This window comes from Sparus aurata, chromosome 19 (assembly GCF_900880675.1).
Source record: "Sparus aurata chromosome 19, fSpaAur1.1, whole genome shotgun sequence".
Lineage (NCBI taxonomy): Eukaryota > Metazoa > Chordata > Actinopteri > Spariformes > Sparidae > Sparus > Sparus aurata.
Genome location: NC_044205.1, coordinates 27,562,934 through 27,580,747, shown reverse-complemented (window position 1 = coordinate 27,580,747; position 17,814 = coordinate 27,562,934). Strand labels below are relative to the sequence as shown.

Below are 17,814 nucleotides of genomic sequence, written 5' to 3'. Positions count from 1 at the left end.
TTTAGATGTGCTGTTATGCCTCAACAACAGCCCTATATTCAAAGATCTAACATTTAAAAAAGATATGAAACAGAGAAAAGTTGTAAATCATCACGTTTAAGAAGCTTGCAGCAGTAACTGGTCGTCATTTTGTTTGATAATTGGCCTAAAAAATCATTTTATTCATCCAATAGCAGGAAAATATATAAGATTAGCTCCACGTTTAACCAGCTGCAACATTAAAGTGACGTATGTATTAATGCAACACTGATTGTGATCCAGTAATATGATATTTATGATTCTGAACTGGAATATTTAGCAAAAAAAGTACTTTTATTTTCAGTATTTTAAGTGTATTTTGATGTTAATACTTGTGTACTTTAACTTAAGTGTGAATTTAAATGAATTCACATTTAATTTTCGTCTTTTTTATGTATTATTTAAAGTTTAAACAGCATTTGAATTATTGTACCTTAGTGGGAGTGCTGAAGCAAAACGCGCATGCGCCTTTTGGTTTGACACTCCTTCGGCTTGCCGTAGAAAGCGAAAGTGTTCTGGACCAAGATGTCATATGTGAAGCTGGTAACTATCTCTTGAGTATTATCACTTTTTGCCACCTTACACATTATTTACTACATATTTATTAACTGTCAGCTAGTGACGTAACGACCTATGGTGTTATACATTACAGTTTATGAACAAAAACATTTAAACGTTGCTAAATTACTCAACAGCTAACGTTAGCATGTTGCTAACAGGTCATTTTAACAGGCGAGTGCTCCATTTTTCCTTTTTTTTAAGAGTACGTGAAGTTAAACGTGTGTAGTAGTGATGTTAGACGTGTGTATTAGTTACCTGTCGTGTTTTATAGTTTCTTAATTAAGTGTTTAAACCGTGAGAAGTGAGTAATTAGTTAGCTTAACCGTCACTAGTAGTTCGCGTGTCCTGCCGCCAGGTGTCGCTGTACGCCGCCGCTCCGGCTGTGACGGGCCTGCTGTGCGGCTCGGTGCTGGCTGCCGGGGAGGGGAAGAAGAAGAACTCCCAGGCCGCTCTGAGCCTCGATGAGGTGAGTTAACGATTAACCGACCTGGAGAGGAACCGTGTCAACCATGTAACTCTGTCCTCTGTGTGTTTTTGTTTTGTTTTATATACACGTGGAGTCTGTTTACATGTCCACGTGAATACCGGAAGTGTCTTTAATTCCTGTTTTGTAATCATAACAGGGACGTTATTGTGTTGCACGTGGAACATACAGTCACCTGGTTATTTATAACAATGCATACATGAGTGGGACACAATAACCTACTTTACTGTTATCTGCTGTCTGTGACTGATAAGTGACAGATTAACCCAGATGTGAAAATACAGCCAGGTTACATAAATCAGGAAACAGTTATGACACAATAAGAGTTTGTAATTACGATAAACATTTATTACAGCAGACAAGAGCCACACATGTTTTTTTTTAAAAGAAGAACATAACACGAGGGAAAAAGTCTGAACACACGTAGAATATTAAATAATGTACGTCAACTTAATCAAGCGTACCTTGAACAGAGGCTGTGACATCACTTATCCTCCCCAGACAGCTAAACAACCACACCTGGGCTCACCTGTCACTAACAACCAACCAGTTCATTCCAAGACCCTCAAGCGGCCCTAACGACCCTGAAACTCAGAGCTCACACGTCTCCTTAACGACTCTGTCAGGACACTCCCACACAGAGTCTGAACGCCTGCAGTTCCTCTCGAGTTAGTTAGTTAGAGCTGAAGAAGCCTCTTGGACGAGAGGTGAAACGTCTTCAAGGAACTGAAACGAGTCCAGTTGTCCACGATACAGCACCTAGAACATAAAAAGAATACAAACTCAGGAACAAAAACACCCACAATAAACAAACTGGTGATTCATCCAGGCCGATATTCTGCATTTTTCGTATCATATCACTGATTTTTCTATCTAACTCATAAATGTGCTACTTTGTCTCTAATGCAACATCCTCTCACACGATGTGACGCCCCAGAACACTAACTGATGTCACAACTAATAACCTATAAACGCGGAAGAAAATGAATATGCAAAGTTACTAATAAGTAACTTATAGGAAGTATAAAGTAAACACACACCCACTCATGCAGCGGAGAGTCTGGTGTATGAATAATATAATAATAATGTAATCATCTTTATTTAAGGTGCTTATACAGTGAAATAAAATGTCAGATAATATATCACATAACTTAAGGATTTATCTTCTAACCTGTTGTTATTATGGATCGAGAGGCAGTTGAAGATCAACTCGTATCAGTTGTTGAGACAGAAATTGACTCTCGTTCCTCCTTCATCTCACACTTCATCTTCGTCAACAACAGAAACAGTGTCGATGCATCTCGTCTCCAGATACGTGCTCAGTCTTCACCTGTTAACCAAATCAGACCAGTGACCACACTTCCTGTTTCAGCCTCCGCTGTGTCTCTGTGTGGCTCAAGCCGTGTTGTTTTGTTTCAGCTGCCGTCGTTGTACACCCGTCCTGAGGCAGAGACCCGGTACGTGGAGCCGGAGGCCGGGCCGCTGGAGGAGAGCGTTGCATCGCTGAGGAAATGGGCTGAACCGTACACGAACCAGTGTCAGGTGTGTTCAAGTGTGACGCTCAACTCCCCTCAGGAGCAAAAGTGTCAACAAAGAAGCTGGAATATTTGAATTCAGGGTGGAGACGATGAGTTACTGTCTGTGTACGACTGCACCAGCTAAAACCCCCCTTTTAAATTTTTTATTTACTATTATATTTGTTTTCAGAGCTCATCACTGAATGCTCTGTTGTTCAGTTGTCAGTTCTGTTTATATCTGATTACTCCTCCAGTTGTTCCTCTTAGAAAAACTAAACTCTGCTGAAACCACTCACATGTTTTTTTATATATTTTGAGGACGAGCGTCCAGACGAACCCTCCTCCTCACATTCCTCACAAACTTCCTCCTCCACCGTTCACAAACTCCTCAGTTTCACTCCTGATTTCCTGAGTTTCAGTCAGATGTTATGACTTCATGCCATCACTGCATGAAACACAATCACATGAGCTGGCAAGAAACTGCAGGCTGCAGCTTTTTTACGCACGTTAATCCTTTTGTTTTCCACGCGGAGACACTCACCAGCAGCGAGTGGTTTGTGTTTGTCACGCTGGAATTTCATCACCACAGTTAAAAACACACCCCGTCGTAAAACTGGTCCCAACATATGAGACACGAGCCAGTCCTCATTGTATTTTTCCATTATTTTGCATTATTGCTGTTGTGAGATGATCAATTGATTGAAGCGCGTGTTCAGTTTTAGATTTCAGCGCTTCAGTTTGCTGCGACAGTCCAGCAGAAAGATGTTTCTACTCGCATGAAACGAGCACATCTGTTTGGTTTTAGCGTCTGTCCTGCTTCTCTGATCCTGAAGGATTTAACATCCTCTGGTTTTCATCATATGTTCGCGTGCAGGAAAGCGTGGACTATTTTTAATACTGAACTTTGCGGCATGATGGAAAGACTAACTCAAGTCAGCTGGGACCGTCAGCTGTTGTCCCTCTGACAAGAAAATAAAGAAAATCACGTTGTTTAATTCTGTTTTGTGACTTCACTGATGATCAGTTCAGTTGGGAGTTAAATAAGGGTAAAAGATGAAATGCTGTGTGAATAAATGAAGTGACATTTGTGTCTCTGTGTGCAGACGACGGGCCTGGCTGCCATGGAGAAAATTGAGGTCAGTGATGTGTAAAAATTCTCTTACGAAGGCTGAAAAACTGGAACTTTTTTTGAGCTGACGGCTGCAGCTCGTCGACGTGTTCGCCGCAGAAACGTGTCAAAACCATGTGTGACGAAGCTGTTGGCCTTCTCTGAACTTACAAAGTCAAGAAGACATTCCTCATTTTTAACAAAGGTCCCCTGCACTGTTATTAAAGCGCTGTAGAAGTGCTACTTACTGTCAGTGCAGAAATAAACATCACCTTCTTTTCAGTCAGGGAGTGTTAATGTGATGTTTTTGGACGATCTGGAGAACAGATGCATTCACAAACGGTTTATTATTGAACAGTGAGAGCAGCATTTTAAATAAAACTGTAAAAAGCTGCATGTAGCAGCTGCAGGGACCTCACAGCTCACATGTGGTCGACTGGTCGTGTCTCGACTCTGCTCTGCACCTGACCGGTCTTAGTTTGATTAAAGTGAATTATACAGAGACGTTAAGGCGCCAATTGACAACTTTCCACCACCTTTTTTAGAGCATTTCCCTCTAGTATTACAGCGTTATTTCCACAGTTCTGATGATAAGTTAAAGCAAAAACAAGTTGTCTCTTGCCAGTTTTATCAACTCAGTGTCGAACTCAGTGTTTGATTTTTGACTCGTCTGCTTTCTGGCAACCTCTCAGTCGATTCACTCACTGACTGATTGTCAGTCTGACTAAAGATTGAGCCTAGAATCTAAAATCTGAGCGTCTCAGACTCGTGAGCACAATAACAAACCGTTGTGCAGATGATGAAATGGTTGAGGAGTGCTGCATGAGGTCATAAGAGCCAGAAAATGTTTGAAAAAGGTTTTATTGCACATTTAGAGCGAGATAAAGGCTGTTCTCAGATAAAGGTGACCTGCTGCTCTGTCTTTCTGTCTCCTGATGATCTTTGGACTGCAGAAGGTTTACAGGACTGTGGAGCCGACGATCAACACGTCTGTAACAGCAGTGACAGGTGAGACCACACGCCAGAGTCAGTGTGACAAGTTGGTTGACAAGAAAACGTTAAGAAATGTTGCTGATTGGAGGAACAAGAAGATCCTGACGTCACTGTTTCTCTTTCTTTGCTTTTACCTCTTCAAGAATAAAGTATGTGTGTGTCAATATGCCTTTGAAAAGAAGAGAGAGCAAGAAATGATTATTTAAACAGTTTCAAACATTCAGAATGAATCATCATGACACTGTTGTTAAAAACAAACCGTTTCCTTGTTACAGTCCAGTTTTGAGGTTTTATCTCTGTAGAAACTCTTCGATTATGCACAAACGTCCAAAATCAACAAGAGAGATCATGTTTGGTGCTGATAATGTCGCTCACCAGCGCAGCACGTTGGACAGGTTTCTTTTTAAAAACACTCACTATCATCTTGTTGATTCCACACATTCTTCTACAACTTGTGTGCCAAAAGTTTCTCAAACTTTCCGTGTTTTTGTTCAAACTTTAGAGGGCGTTCAAGTGAATCTTGGAACCCCTTTATTTTAACATTTTGATTATTATTGCAACGCCACATGAATTCACAGTTATGTTAACTTCATCTGACGCCGACTCAGGTGACATCAGACTACTTTTGAGACGCACATGCAGTCGGACTCAAAAACATCAACCTGTTCTCCTTTTTGTTCCCTCCCGCCTCGTTCTATTTCCCAGATGTTTACCAGTTCATCAGCGACCCTCCTCCTGACCTCCTGCCCAGCGTCGCTGTGGTCGGCTTCTCTGGCTTCCTGGGACTTTATTTGGCCAAAGGTAACCTCTGAACACAAACACAGTCACCTGAGCTCCCTCACAGAGACGGGTCGGGTCAGAGGCTGCAGACGGGCTGATAACGACAGAAACGCTCGAGTAAAAGTGAAATTATTTAGTAAAACAATTGAAGGTTAATTCAGTTCAACTGTTTGAGAACATGTGTGTTGTGTTTATTTAATTACAAAGCTCCTTTATGCTCGTCTGCCTCTCCTCTCCAGTTTATCTCAGTCTGCTGCCAAGTCTAACATCCTGCAGCTCCCAGAATGCCTTTCATCCACCAAGAACAAGGATGTGGAAACAGAAATATAAAGTCAATATTCTAGTCATCATATTTAATGAAGGCTGCGGTGTGTCTGTAATTGGCACGTTGCTGCGAAGAAACAGGTGTCGCCTCGATATCGTAAAAAACAAAAGGATTAAGTTATCATAGTTTCACCCACGTACCCGTACAGTCAGCGGCTCACACTGTAAAACCTGCGGTGGGAGATTGCAGCAGTTTGCATCCACATTTGCATTCCTTCTCTGAGTAATAACTCGGTCACATCCTCGACAACAGACACGTCACACATGTCGGTGTCGCTTCAGCTGTGGCAGGATGTCCAGCGCGAAGACAGACGGAGAAACCAGAGAGATGAAGAAGGCTTTTAATTCAGAGAGACACGTGAGAATCATCACGTCTTCATGTTGGCCAACCTCAGGAGAAATTCACCACAAATATATCGTAATCTGTTGTGGTCCACAGAACAGTTCTGGATCTTCACAGTAGAACAGAGTTGTAGCGTTCTGCTGAACAACTGAAGCAGCTGAGACTTGATTTGAAACAGAGAAACAAACAAAAACAAAACATCAAATGTTTCCAAACGGCTCGTCTGGAGTAATGGAAGTCTCAGAGAGCCCCGATATCAACGTTTTTATACCCTTGATGTACAGTCGAGCTTGTACACCCACTTCAGACAAGGTTAATAACGGTAAATAACGTCTTTTCAAGGTAATTTGGGATCTCTGGGCTTCTGAAGACTTGATGTGACGCTCCAGAAATGTTTTTTTGCCGCCGATGAAACTTCAGCTGACTTTCCGTCAGAAGCGACGGGGACTGGAGCCTCATGTTTGTGTGAACTGTTCCTTTAAAGTAACTTAAATGAGCTCCGTCTCTGTCTATGAGCCCAGTTATGAAATCTTTAAGATGTGGGTCATGTGCAGGAGGATGATGAACGTACAGAAGGTCGCCTCAGGTCTCACAGCAGCTCCTTCAGTGTTGTAACGAGCCAGCCAGCGTCTTGTTATCAAAAGGTCTCTGGTTCCATTGGGCGGTCGCCATCAGTGTATGAATGTATGTATGAGTTACTGTAAGTCACTAAATGCTGTAAATGTCTTTCAGGCTCTAAGGTGAAGCGACTGGTGTTTCCAGTCGGACTGATGGCCCTGAGCGCCTCCATGTTTTACCCTCAGCAGGCTGCAGCGTTACTCAAGGTGTGTTTATCATCATCGTCACAGTCGAATGTTTATAAAGTGGGCTCGTTCAGTCCTGCTGGTAATCTGAATCAGGTCACAGTGTTTATTTCCGCGTGCAAAGTTAAAAACAAGTCAAAAGAGTCATTGTTTCCAGGAGGTTGTGACCCTTAAAAAAATGTAGACGCCGCTTTTCTTCCGCTTCTTTCACAATATAAGATTACGGGAAAAAGATTTCTCGGGCAGCGTTGCATCACACGATGTTGTGATTAGACAGTTTGACCTCCACAACTTCAAAGCCCGGCGCTGTTCCTGGAGGCTCGCTCCGTCCTTTGTCCGGCTTTTTGGCTTTCAGCGTGCGTGACCTGCTCTGAGCTGCAGTGTGTCGCTACCGAGGACAGTAGCAGCACTGCAGGCAACAAAAATGCTTAGAAAAACATGGTTTTGGTTAAATGGACATTTTTAAAAGTTGAAGTGGTGTTTCAGAGGACAACTTCTCCCATGTGTTTGATCCTCTGGTTGTTTTCCCCGAGTCAGAAAGCTGATGATGTTAATTAAACATGATTGGCTTCTGTGATCGTCCTGGAGCTCCATTAATTATGATTTTCCTGGAACTGCAAAAAGTCAAATACCTCTTTTATTTAATGTTCCTCTCAGCACTGAAATAAACTCAGGAAGCAGCTGTGAAAGCAGGAACAGTTCCACACGTCTAGTTTACGACTTGTTGTATTTTTAGGTGCAGGTAGGGATTTTTCTGCGAGCCTGAAAGTTCATTCTGGGAGTGTTTTTTAAACTGGAAAGTGGAAAATGAGAGCCTCACCCTGCAGCCTGCGTCTCCAGCTCTGACACACATCACGTACATTTGAAAGTTTCCAGGCAGGTCTCACGCTTCAGAGCTGTGTGAGTGTTTGTGTCACCTGTGACTGGTTTCCTCGGAGGAAAAGGGTCGAGCTTCCCTGCAGGAAGTCCTGGCTGTGAATTGTGTTTCTAATTCCCACTGATGTCTGGGTCTTTTTCGTTTCCACCCACTGACCCAAAACACATAAAGGGGCGTTTGGACGCTCGGTGTGGAGACACGCCCGGCTTCCATCGCGCTGCGGCAGAGATGAAGCGCAGATGAAGCGGAGATGAAGCAGGGCAGGGTGCAGATATGAAAACACATGAGCCGACCAGATAAGAGAGACGCTGAGCCGCTTGTCAAAAGGGAAAAGCTATTATGATGAGAGAGAAAGGACGAAGCTGCAACTGAAAACCCCGATGCAGTAATTTATTTAACTCTCTGTAGATGAACATTTTGGCAAGTTGGGCCAAGATGTGGAAACATTGATTCATAGACTTTCCTTTTGTTTCATTGATGCTGATCTGCAGCCTCGAGCCTCTGAAGGATATTTGTGTAGTTTCACTCATTAAAAAAAGCTTTTATTGTTTATTAATATTTATTTAAACCCCACATTACACATACGCACTCTGACAACAGCAGAAACGTCTAATCTTAATCTGGAGTGTCACGACTTCAGCTTTGACTTTAGATTGATTGAAATGATCTTAACATCGGCCTCACAGTGGATGAGATCTGGCTCTGACCCCCCTGGAGGCATCGACACCGGGCCTCTCTGGGTGTCCTGTGGTGTGTTGGATGAGTCCATCAGGTCCGAAGCTGGACTGGACTTCTCCCAGCCGTCCCATCGATGTTTGGAGGCCAGCTCTTTGTTCTTTTGGACATTCCTGAGCAGTTTGTTCGTGGTGTGTCCGGGCGTGTAGTTCTGCTGTCTGGAGGGAGACGACCCAGACCCAGATTTGAACATTTTTGGGCCTGACGTTCCTCACAGCAACTTCTAAACAGTGCAGACTGACAGAAGTAACATCTCCTGTGATTCACTGAAGCTGAACGCTGCTTCCAGCTCTTTAATGTCAGCGGTGGTGAAGTTCATCGTAAACGTGGACAGAAAGTTCTTCGTTATAAATAAACCCGATAATTATGTTGCGCCACACCCTGCAGCTCAGGGAGACGTCACACCGAGCGGCTCCTCACTTCTCTGATAGAAACAGTGAGTGAAGTATCCTCCTCGCTGATCTGTGCCCGTCTGATGTTTCCACCAGGTGAGTCGGGACTCGGCGTACACCTGGGCGCAGCAGGGCCGCGTCGCCGCGGAGACGCTTTGGAAAGAGCCGCCGTTTGGCAAAAAAAAGGTACGCAGAGAATTTCTTTCTGTAAAAATTACGAGTCTGATCTGATGTTTGTGGCTGGAATAACGTTTGTGTCTCGTCTTGTTTTGTTCTGTAGAAGAAAGAGCGAACAGAGAGCGACGACACGAGCAGCTGAGACGGCAGGACGACGCACATCTCTCCTCTCAGTAACACACCTGTAGACACACCTGTGTTCAGACAACAGTCACCACCCTGATTTAAATTATTTATCCCACAACACATCGCAAACCAAATCTTTATCGCCACCGTCTGCTCCAAGAAGCAGACCGACCGGATTCATCAGGTCACATGAACCTGATACGTTTGTGTTTCTGTTTCCTGGAGAAGTTCTCGTTTCTTCTTTGGAACAAGAAAGATCACAGTGTCAAGTGTCTGCCGTGTTACCTGCAGCACAGTCATAATACCTGCCACTCACACCTTGTCGATCTCACACAGGAGCAAAGAGACACCAAACTGTTTACCGTAATCACAATAATTTGGGTCATTCCAGCTTCCCAAATGTGAGAATTTTCCTCCTTTTCTTTGTCTTACTCTCTCAGTTCGAGGTGATTTATTTTTCCTTGTACGACACGTGGTCGCACACACCGTCCTCACACGGCCGCCATCTTCCTCTGAGGTCATACTCACATCACAGCTTGAATGCTGGGAAATCTGACCAATCAGAGAGTGGAAATCTGGTTTTATTTGAAGGTAAAACAACAAATATGAATCCTGTTAGCTCACGTAAACATTCAGCCACTTCCCCAGCTAACGTTACTGTCGGATGGTTTTTACAGGACACGATGCAAAAGATGTAAATTCATTCTGAAACATCAACGCACATCTTCAGCACATTGGACGTGTTTAAACAGCGCTGTTAGCTAGGAAGTGGTTGAATGCTAAAGTTAGCTAATGAGTTCATCAAATATGTTGTTTTACCTCGACGTGTGTCCTCATGTCCCTCCAGATTTTCACTCTCCTTCATCTTTTCAGTTGCTGATCAATCATGAAGCTGTGAAATGATGATTATTAGTCAGATTCTGGAGCAGCAGTACGACACGTTACCATCCTCCCTTAAACATAGAACGTGAATACACTCATTCACAAACATACGAGCAGTGTTTTAAATCTGGAGCCACATCCTTTGAAGGGGGTCTGACAAAGACAAAGACGTCAAAGACAAAGACGTCCATTTCAGCGGCTCTGTCACTGTTCACCGTCATCACATCAAGTCTGTGAGAGCGATGATAAAATACATTTCTGTGTCCTGGCCTACAAGATTTAAGTAACGTTCCAATCAAGATATTATTTTACACATTCATAATAAGACAACAACATCACGTCTGTACTGAGGGGACGTCTGCAGGAAGTCTTGTGGTCTGGATAAGTTGTTGGTTTCTAGACTGGCGGACTTTGGCGGCGCTGTTGTGGGAAGTCTGAACATTATTTGAATATCTCACTTTTTCCTTTCAAAGCAGTTAGAAGACGCCATCTTGGACAGTAATGGTTGTTTGCAGCCATAAACAGTAGTGTGACCGAGGATAGAAAATAAGAATAGAAGGAATTTTACATTTTTTAAAATCATTTTTAGTTTGTTTTATTCGTCTTTGGTTGTTTGTAGAATGACTCTTAAACTGACTAACAGGCTTCAGAGAAGCTGAGCGGAACGTTTTTGGTGCACAGCTGCAACACTTTGTTACTTAAAGCAGAAACAGCGTTTTATTATTGTTCTGCAGACAGATCTCTCTGAATCCTGCACACTGCACCTTTAGTCCCTTTTCTCAGCATCATGAAGTGTTGCTTTGTTTTGTCGACCACTTCACACGACACAGGATACCTGAAACATTAAGGTGAAGCAAACATGTCTTATGAAAACCTTCTTTTCTTGTCTGAGCGCCACTTTGATCAGTTTGATATCTGAAGGCCGATCGATCGATCGATCGATCGCTGTTACTGATTCAAACACGTCAACATTCCCCACATGTTGTGTTGTGAACTGAATGAGAATGTGTTTAACGTCCCTGTCTAATAATGAACTGTACATACTGTATGAAGTTTTAATTTAAAGTCATTCAATCCTCCATCTGACTGAGCTGAAGCCAGTTATTGAACCAAACATCTGTGAGTCTCGGGTCACGTCTGTCTGCTCAGATTCAACCGGCTCACTTTATTCTAAGGCTTAATTTATTTATTGTTGAAGAGTTTTAAATAACAATCCCACCACATGGAGAGAGTCTGGTGCAGATCCAGACCTTCTGCAGGAGTAAAACACCAACATCACGTCTGATTCTGCTCTGATCCGACAGGACAAGAGCTCAGAGATTACTTTTAACTTCTGGGATTAAAAAGTGGATTTAACTTCACTCCTGTTATCAGCCCGACTGCAGCAGAGATCTGGAGGTTTGACCTCAGAGGGACTTTAAAGCTTTTCAAGCTCACACGTCTGATAATAAACGGGGATTCTGTTTTATTTAAAGTGATTGTTGGGAGTGAACTTGTTGACTTGTCAGCTTGTGTATATTCAGAAAAGTCTTAATGAATAAATAAACCTGAACTAACTGAACACTGCTGGCTTCTTCTGACTGTTGACCTTTTGGTTCTTTGTCTGGTGATGAACAAACGATTCAAACTGATAAAATGCGTCCGGCTGCTGAAAAGAGGAACATATAAAGAATGTGTTTATAATTTACTGCACTAATAAACAGTGTAAGGAAATAAAACGCAGCTGAAATCACCCGTTAATGAGGTTAAGACAGTTAGTGAGCCGTCTTGTTTCAACACGAGGAGCCTGTGAAACCAAAGTGATTCTGTTGAGAGAGAAACATCTCTGTTCTCGTCTGCGGCAGGAAAATGTACAGACCGATCGAGTGTGTGATGGTGTGTGTGATAGTGTGTGTGTGATGGTGTGTGTGTGATGGTGTGTGTGTGATGGTGTGTGTGTGATGGTGTGTGTGGGTGGCTGAGAATGACTCTGCAGCACTTCCTCATATCACACCGCAGTCGACGTGCCGCTCAACTTGACTTTACATAAACAGCTGCAGCGTCTTTGTGCCAAATGTTCCAATTTAATTTCTCTTCTGCGTGGTTTTCATTTGTGTTCCTCGTCACTGATGTCATGTTTCTGCAGACAGAACAGAGGATGAAGGGCTGAACAAGTTTTGCACCAATGATAAGACGACAAACGAACCTCCAAGAACCGAAATCAGCTGCATCAGGCAAAAATACAACATGTTCATGCCAGCGGAAGCGGTCTGGAAACAACTGACGGCACATTTTGAAGCATCAAAAGAGGAACACAGGAGGAGATCTGAGCCTTCCGGTTCCTTTTACGATGTTTTAAACTGGTTCAGGTTCCTCAAATCTTCTGAAATGTGTCGACTGAATGTTGAGTTGTACTTTCCAAAGAAGGCGTGTGAACAACTTGCTGCAGAATAAGTGTCTTAAGCTTTTCTCGCATCATTCTGTGAAAAAACACATCAAACTGTTTCTGAGACGTCTGCTAACAGCATCATAGAGTTTCAGAGTTAACATGCGCTGGATCACACGCTGTTTTCAGGTTACAGCAGGGGAAGATGTTAAAGATGTACAAGAGACACAAAGTTCAGAGGTCAACATCATAATATTCTGCAAAAAGTGTTCTGGTTGTTATTTGACATCACAGCTCAGGAACGGCTACTTGACCGGTGAGCAGGGAGTTTTATAAAGTCATAAAACAACCTGAACATAACACTAAAAATAGGAGAAGACTCTTGACACAGTTCCAAGCTCGTGTTACTTATTGTCGAGTGGATTTATGATCGTTGAACTCAGATGAACTCATTTATTGGAGGGTTTCCCTCAGAAGTATCTTCTGTCATGATAAGAGCTCCGCGGTTGAAAAACAGCCCTCAGTTCCATCTTACAGACACTAACGACGTCGAGCTGTTGAGGTCAGACTCGTTAAGTTTAATGAGTCCAAAGAGTTTCACACAGACAGTTCTGACCAACACAGCGTCTGTTTAAAGGTGTGAAGCCTCACTGAGGCCGGCGGAGCATCAAGATCACACAGGACACTACTTTAATTACAAAGAAGTCAATTATTATTAAATTATGAAGCTGATTGTGATTAAATATCAGGCTGACGTCACTTTGAAAGAACTTGTTTTCAAATTATTTCCAACTGAGGTTTTTCTACTTCGAATTATAGACTTAACACTCGATAAGAAGGAACCAACCCGCCAGAAACAACATGTAAACTGAAAAAATTAGTATTTGTTTAGTCATAATTTAACTGTAAACTATTAAAAATATGTTGTTTTAACTTTCCACTTCAGGTTTTAGTATCAAACCCTTTTTGCAGATCGACTTGAACATGAAAACGTCCCGACACGTTTGTTTACATCGTTCACCTCTGGAGGAAATGAACAAACGACGACGACGTGTTTGATTAATTATTGTTTTATTGGAAACTTAAGTGTTTGCCTCTTCCAGCACATCAAATCAACCAAAATAGAAAATTAAATCTCAGAATAAAACACACGGTTAATAGTTGAGAATGTCAGTAAAGAAGGCTGACGACAGATTGTGAGCTACACATAGAATCATAACTGTGACACAGAATTCCCCTTTTTGAAAAGCTGAACGTGATCTATGAATCATCCTCCGTCTGAGTGGAGAGAAGAGTCGAGGAGGTTGAACTCTGCTCGGACTCTCGCGTCTCCTCTGCTCGCTCCGGCACTCCGGGCGGGACCTCTAGTCATTCCTCCGCCGGCGTGGCCATCTTGACGAGGCTGTTCTTGCTGAACTTGAAGAGCCTCCAGCCTTCGTCCTGGGAGAGATCCTCGGCACCGCGCCGCTTGTAGAACTTGATGGACGGCTCGTTGTTCTCCGCGACCACGAACATCATGCCGCTGCAGCGCATCTTTATCGCCAGCTGGAAGAGAGACAAGAGTTAAATGGACGATTTTATAGAAAGTTGACTCGATCAGGACACGTCTGGAACCAGGCACCGGTCCAATTTGTTGTTCTGTCTGTTCAGGCACAGTGCCCTGCTCAAAGGTTTGGTTCAGTAAACACGCTCACCTTACTGAGATGCCGCAGGCACTCCGAGCCGATGCCGAGCCCTGGGAAAAGAAAAGAAACAAGACTGTTAATAAAGCAGCAGCTAAAGAAGAAATTAGTTTTATTTAGTCACACAAAATAGAATAATTAGCCAATAAATATGTGGCTGTTTGCAACTTAAATCCAGCAGTAATTAGAGGAGTTGGAGGCTCCTCAGTGTGCAAACACAAAATCTGAAATTATCTGTCATCTGTTCAGTTTTCAGCGTGAGAAGCAGGTAATTAACTTGCATATATGCAAATATAGATGTAGATATCAGCTGAGAGACAAATTATTAAAGGTCAAACCAGCGTGGAGTGGATCAGGTGTTCATACCTCTGTAGGCCTCCATCACATAGAAGTCCTCCAGGTAGAGCTGTTTGCCAACCCAGGGGTCGTAAGTGAAGTAGTACATAGCAAAGCCCACCACCTTCAGACCTGCACAGCAAACACACACGTTAGACACTGACGACATGATGACAATCCTGCTGCTGTTTGTGTACGATGATTTCTGTTCTGCCTCTGGTTTTCAGAATTGCACAGCTGGAGTCGCTGCTTCTGAACGAAAGTTTGCAAAAATATCTGGCACAGCTCAGGTCTGAGGGATGAGGTCTCTCTGACCTATTTGTTGTGCTCCTTGAAAATGTAAAACTCGAGTCATTTGTCGTTTTAATCATTGGCAGGTCAGGACACTTTTTTTTACACCGCTGTCCATATCAAGAACGCCTGACTGTTCACATGGACCGTTAAACAAAGCGACTAAATTAAGGACGGTGTGTACGTGAGATCAAAAGAGGGAACTGCTTGAACGAGCCTCTGATATCACACCTAGACTTACTTAACAAAAACAGGAAGCACATGCAGTAAAGCGTTTAGGTAAACACCCTCAGCCCGAGCAGATGTGAGAGGCAGCTACATCGTACGCTCAGCTTAGAAACACTGCAGAGAGACGAGGTCGTTAAAAATGGGCTCAAAGTGCTGCAACAGTGCCGATGTGATAACTCCAGGAGAAAAACAAACCCCGGGCTAACAGCTAACACGAAACCTGATGAGCCCGCCTGTGTTATTTGACCTTCGATACGTTCATGCCTGAGGAAGTTAAGATGGACTAAAATAAAGGGGCAGGCTGCATGATTTTGTGCGAGGAGGTGTAGTGGTGGTTTGTACCTTCACTGCTGTTGTCTCCTTGGATTTCAGCGACGATACATTGGTAAAACGGGGTCTCACCGAATCCATCCTCCAGAAGCTCTGCACGGACATTAAATGTTTCAGCACGAGACACACAATACTGACAAAAATATGTGTTTGTGTAGAGTAACGCAGGCCGTCTTATAGCTCACCTTTTTCAGTCAGTGTCACCTGGTGCTCCATCTCTTCATATTTTGCAAGTTCCTGTGAGAAGACAACAGAACAACAGGTTAAGTTTGACACTAGAACCCAAATACAACTACAATCCTGTAAGCACTGTGAGCAACATGTGTTCGGTGCGGGACATTTTACATCTTACACAACTTTTCACTGCTGTCTGGTCGATGGAAGGAGTTGTAGTTGCTGATCTGCGTACAACTGCTTAAAAGCTGGAGATTATTTATAAAGAAAATAAAGATGTACGTGCTCGAGAAGTTTCTTTTATGTGAGTATTTCCTGCTTTTCTCTACATTAAATTGTTCTAAATTGAAAACCTTTGCCTTATAAAAAAAAAGGTACACTGTGTATTTTTGGGGAAGAGGAGAAAGATATTCACTGACAAATATTTGCTGAATAAACAAACTGACTTTAAAAAGGACGACACAGTTTCAGACTGTTTATATGTGGCGGACCCTGCCACCTTTGTATCTTCAAACAGCGTTTTGGGACCTTATGAGAACCGCTTATTTACTCACTTCCTGAAAAAATAAAGATCTCTCATGTTGTTTTATTGCCCCATTAACATTGTAAATATCAAAATTCTGAGTTTGTACTTCTTCTCTAAAACTACACAGTGTCCCTTTTAAGATTTACTCACACAATAAGCTGTGCGTGTTAACTGTTTATCTCTACTTTATATTGCTCTTTGAGTATCTTTGTTTTCTTTGTGATGTGATTTGTAACTTGTCTTTTTATAAATTAAAGGGCCGAGGTGGTTGTCTGTCACTGTTGTGACGTCACCGTGAGCCGCAGGCCTCGAGGTCAGCATTATAACATCACTCACTGACTGGACCTGCCATATTTGGATAACCGGCAGTGAGCCGGATGTGGGACGCCTGGCTGTAAACAAAGGCCGCCGACACTAATCTGTCACTCGGACATCCTCCCCCGAGACAATTGGCGACATTACAAAATGCAAGTCATCGTGTAAAAGGCGTCATCTGACGTTAAGTAAGCATATTTTTGAGCTACTCGACAGTTACTCGCGAGTTAACGGAAAAAGTCTAAGCTAACTGATGGTTTAGCTAACACGTAGCTAGCTAGTTACGTTAGCTGAACTCGAGTCGAATAATATGTCTCTGAGCCCACCCCGGTTTGTTTGGATCCCTTACCTTCACCAGTCGTAATATATCAGACACGTCCCTGGGTTCAGCCTTTCGTAATTTATACTCCATTTTCTTCTTTTACTCTTTTTTCCTCTCGTTACTAATCCTCTGTACGTGAAGTGGAAGATGAGTTGTTTCTTCATTCGCTTCAGAGTGGCTTTATCCCCACAGTCAGCCTCTGATCCGGACGGGTTCGTCGAGACAAGAACATCCAGTAGGTATCACCCTTGGCTGGGTCGCTGCCGTTCAACTGTGCTCTCCTTTGTTTACATCGGAGCTTTTATACCCGGCTCGCGCTGGAATGCGGTTGGTCAGTCCCCCAGACGGCTCTCAGATTTCTGACGAATCAGCGACGCCCTCTGGCCTCTCTTAGCCAATCAGCGCACAAGGGGTTCTTACAGGGGAGTGTGTTGTGATTCTGTCATAGGATCTTTGTTTTGAAGGGAAGAAACTTGGAAAAAAGTAGTTTGAACTTCAAATAAAAGTAGAAACCCACATATTTAAACTGCTGTGTTTACTGTGCTTGAGTTGTAACATATTTTGTATTAAAAAAAGTAAAATACTCAAGAAGAAAATGTTCTCAGTGTTGAGAACAGTTAATTAATTGCATGCTTCAGTGTGCTGCAGGACTACGACAACCACTGCATTTCTTTAAGGTGTGTTAAAGCATTTCAGCCCATAAGTGGTCCAACCCACCCACACGACTCAGACTGAGAACTGGAATTTTCCACCTCTCACACACAGAAAGGTCAGGTGAGGCTGCAGGCTGGATCACTGGTGCAACGCTGTGCAATCATGGAACATAATCACATCCTAGACTTCACCCACTAATGAGAATTCAGTCATTATCTCCTCACCCCCCATGCTGATGGAAAATTAGGTGGATTTTGGTAGTCCGCAAAGTTTTGAGCTTCTCAGCAAAACAGCGTTGCAGCATTTTCCTTAACATCAAGAGAAGCTGAGGCTTTAAAACAAAAAACTACTGAGAACAAAACATAAAAAATTCTCCATACAGCTCCTCTGGCATATTTCCAAGTCTCTGTCAGCCCTGAGATCCTACATTTATTTGAAAATACTTTATTTACATTCCAGTTTGTGCACCCA

The 17,814-nt window shown here is 42.9% G+C and overlaps 2 protein-coding genes across 2 annotated transcripts; one reads left to right on the top strand and one right to left on the bottom strand.

The window, feature by feature from the left end:
* Nucleotides 1-475: 475 nt before the first annotated feature.
* apoob (apolipoprotein O, b) lies at nucleotides 476-11,681 on the top strand. The gene is made up of 9 exons (XM_030398214.1): nucleotides 476-561; nucleotides 935-1,045; nucleotides 2,483-2,605; nucleotides 3,684-3,716; nucleotides 4,642-4,696; nucleotides 5,387-5,482; nucleotides 6,861-6,952; nucleotides 9,032-9,121; nucleotides 9,216-11,681. Exons 1-9 carry the CDS (start codon nucleotides 544-546, stop codon nucleotides 9,252-9,254), a joined length of 657 nt encoding a protein of 218 aa, XP_030254074.1. The 5' UTR covers nucleotides 476-543; the 3' UTR covers nucleotides 9,255-11,681.
* Nucleotides 11,682-13,539: 1,858 nt separating this feature from the next.
* On the bottom strand, nucleotides 13,540-16,994 carry LOC115569967 (diamine acetyltransferase 1-like). The gene is made up of 6 exons (XM_030398223.1): nucleotides 16,717-16,994; nucleotides 15,538-15,589; nucleotides 15,365-15,445; nucleotides 14,534-14,635; nucleotides 14,180-14,220; nucleotides 13,540-14,030 (listed from the first exon to the last, which is right to left on the bottom strand). The coding sequence occupies exons 1-6, from the start codon at nucleotides 16,777-16,779 to the stop codon at nucleotides 13,854-13,856; spliced, it is 516 nt and encodes a 171-aa protein (XP_030254083.1). The 5' UTR covers nucleotides 16,780-16,994; the 3' UTR covers nucleotides 13,540-13,853.
* Nucleotides 16,995-17,814: the final 820 nt, after the last annotated feature.

Excerpts from the sequence above, each read along its gene's own strand:
- apoob (XM_030398214.1), top strand. Across the intron at positions 3,717-4,641 it reads CTGCCATGGAGAAAATTGAG|AAGGTTTACAGGACTGTGGA; the intron begins GTCAGTGATGTG and ends TTTGGACTGCAG. Across the intron at positions 6,953-9,031 it reads AGGCTGCAGCGTTACTCAAG|GTGAGTCGGGACTCGGCGTA; the intron begins GTGTGTTTATCA and ends TGTTTCCACCAG.
- LOC115569967 (XM_030398223.1), bottom strand. The coding sequence starts at position 16,779 with ATGGAGTATAAATTACGAAAGGCTGAACCCAGGGACGTGTCTGATATA. Across the intron at positions 14,221-14,533 it reads TGTGATGGAGGCCTACAGAG|GGCTCGGCATCGGCTCGGAG; the intron begins GTATGAACACCT and ends TTCTTTTCCCAG. Across the intron at positions 14,031-14,179 it reads GCCTGCGGCATCTCAGTAAG|CTGGCGATAAAGATGCGCTG; the intron begins GTGAGCGTGTTT and ends TCTCTCTTCCAG.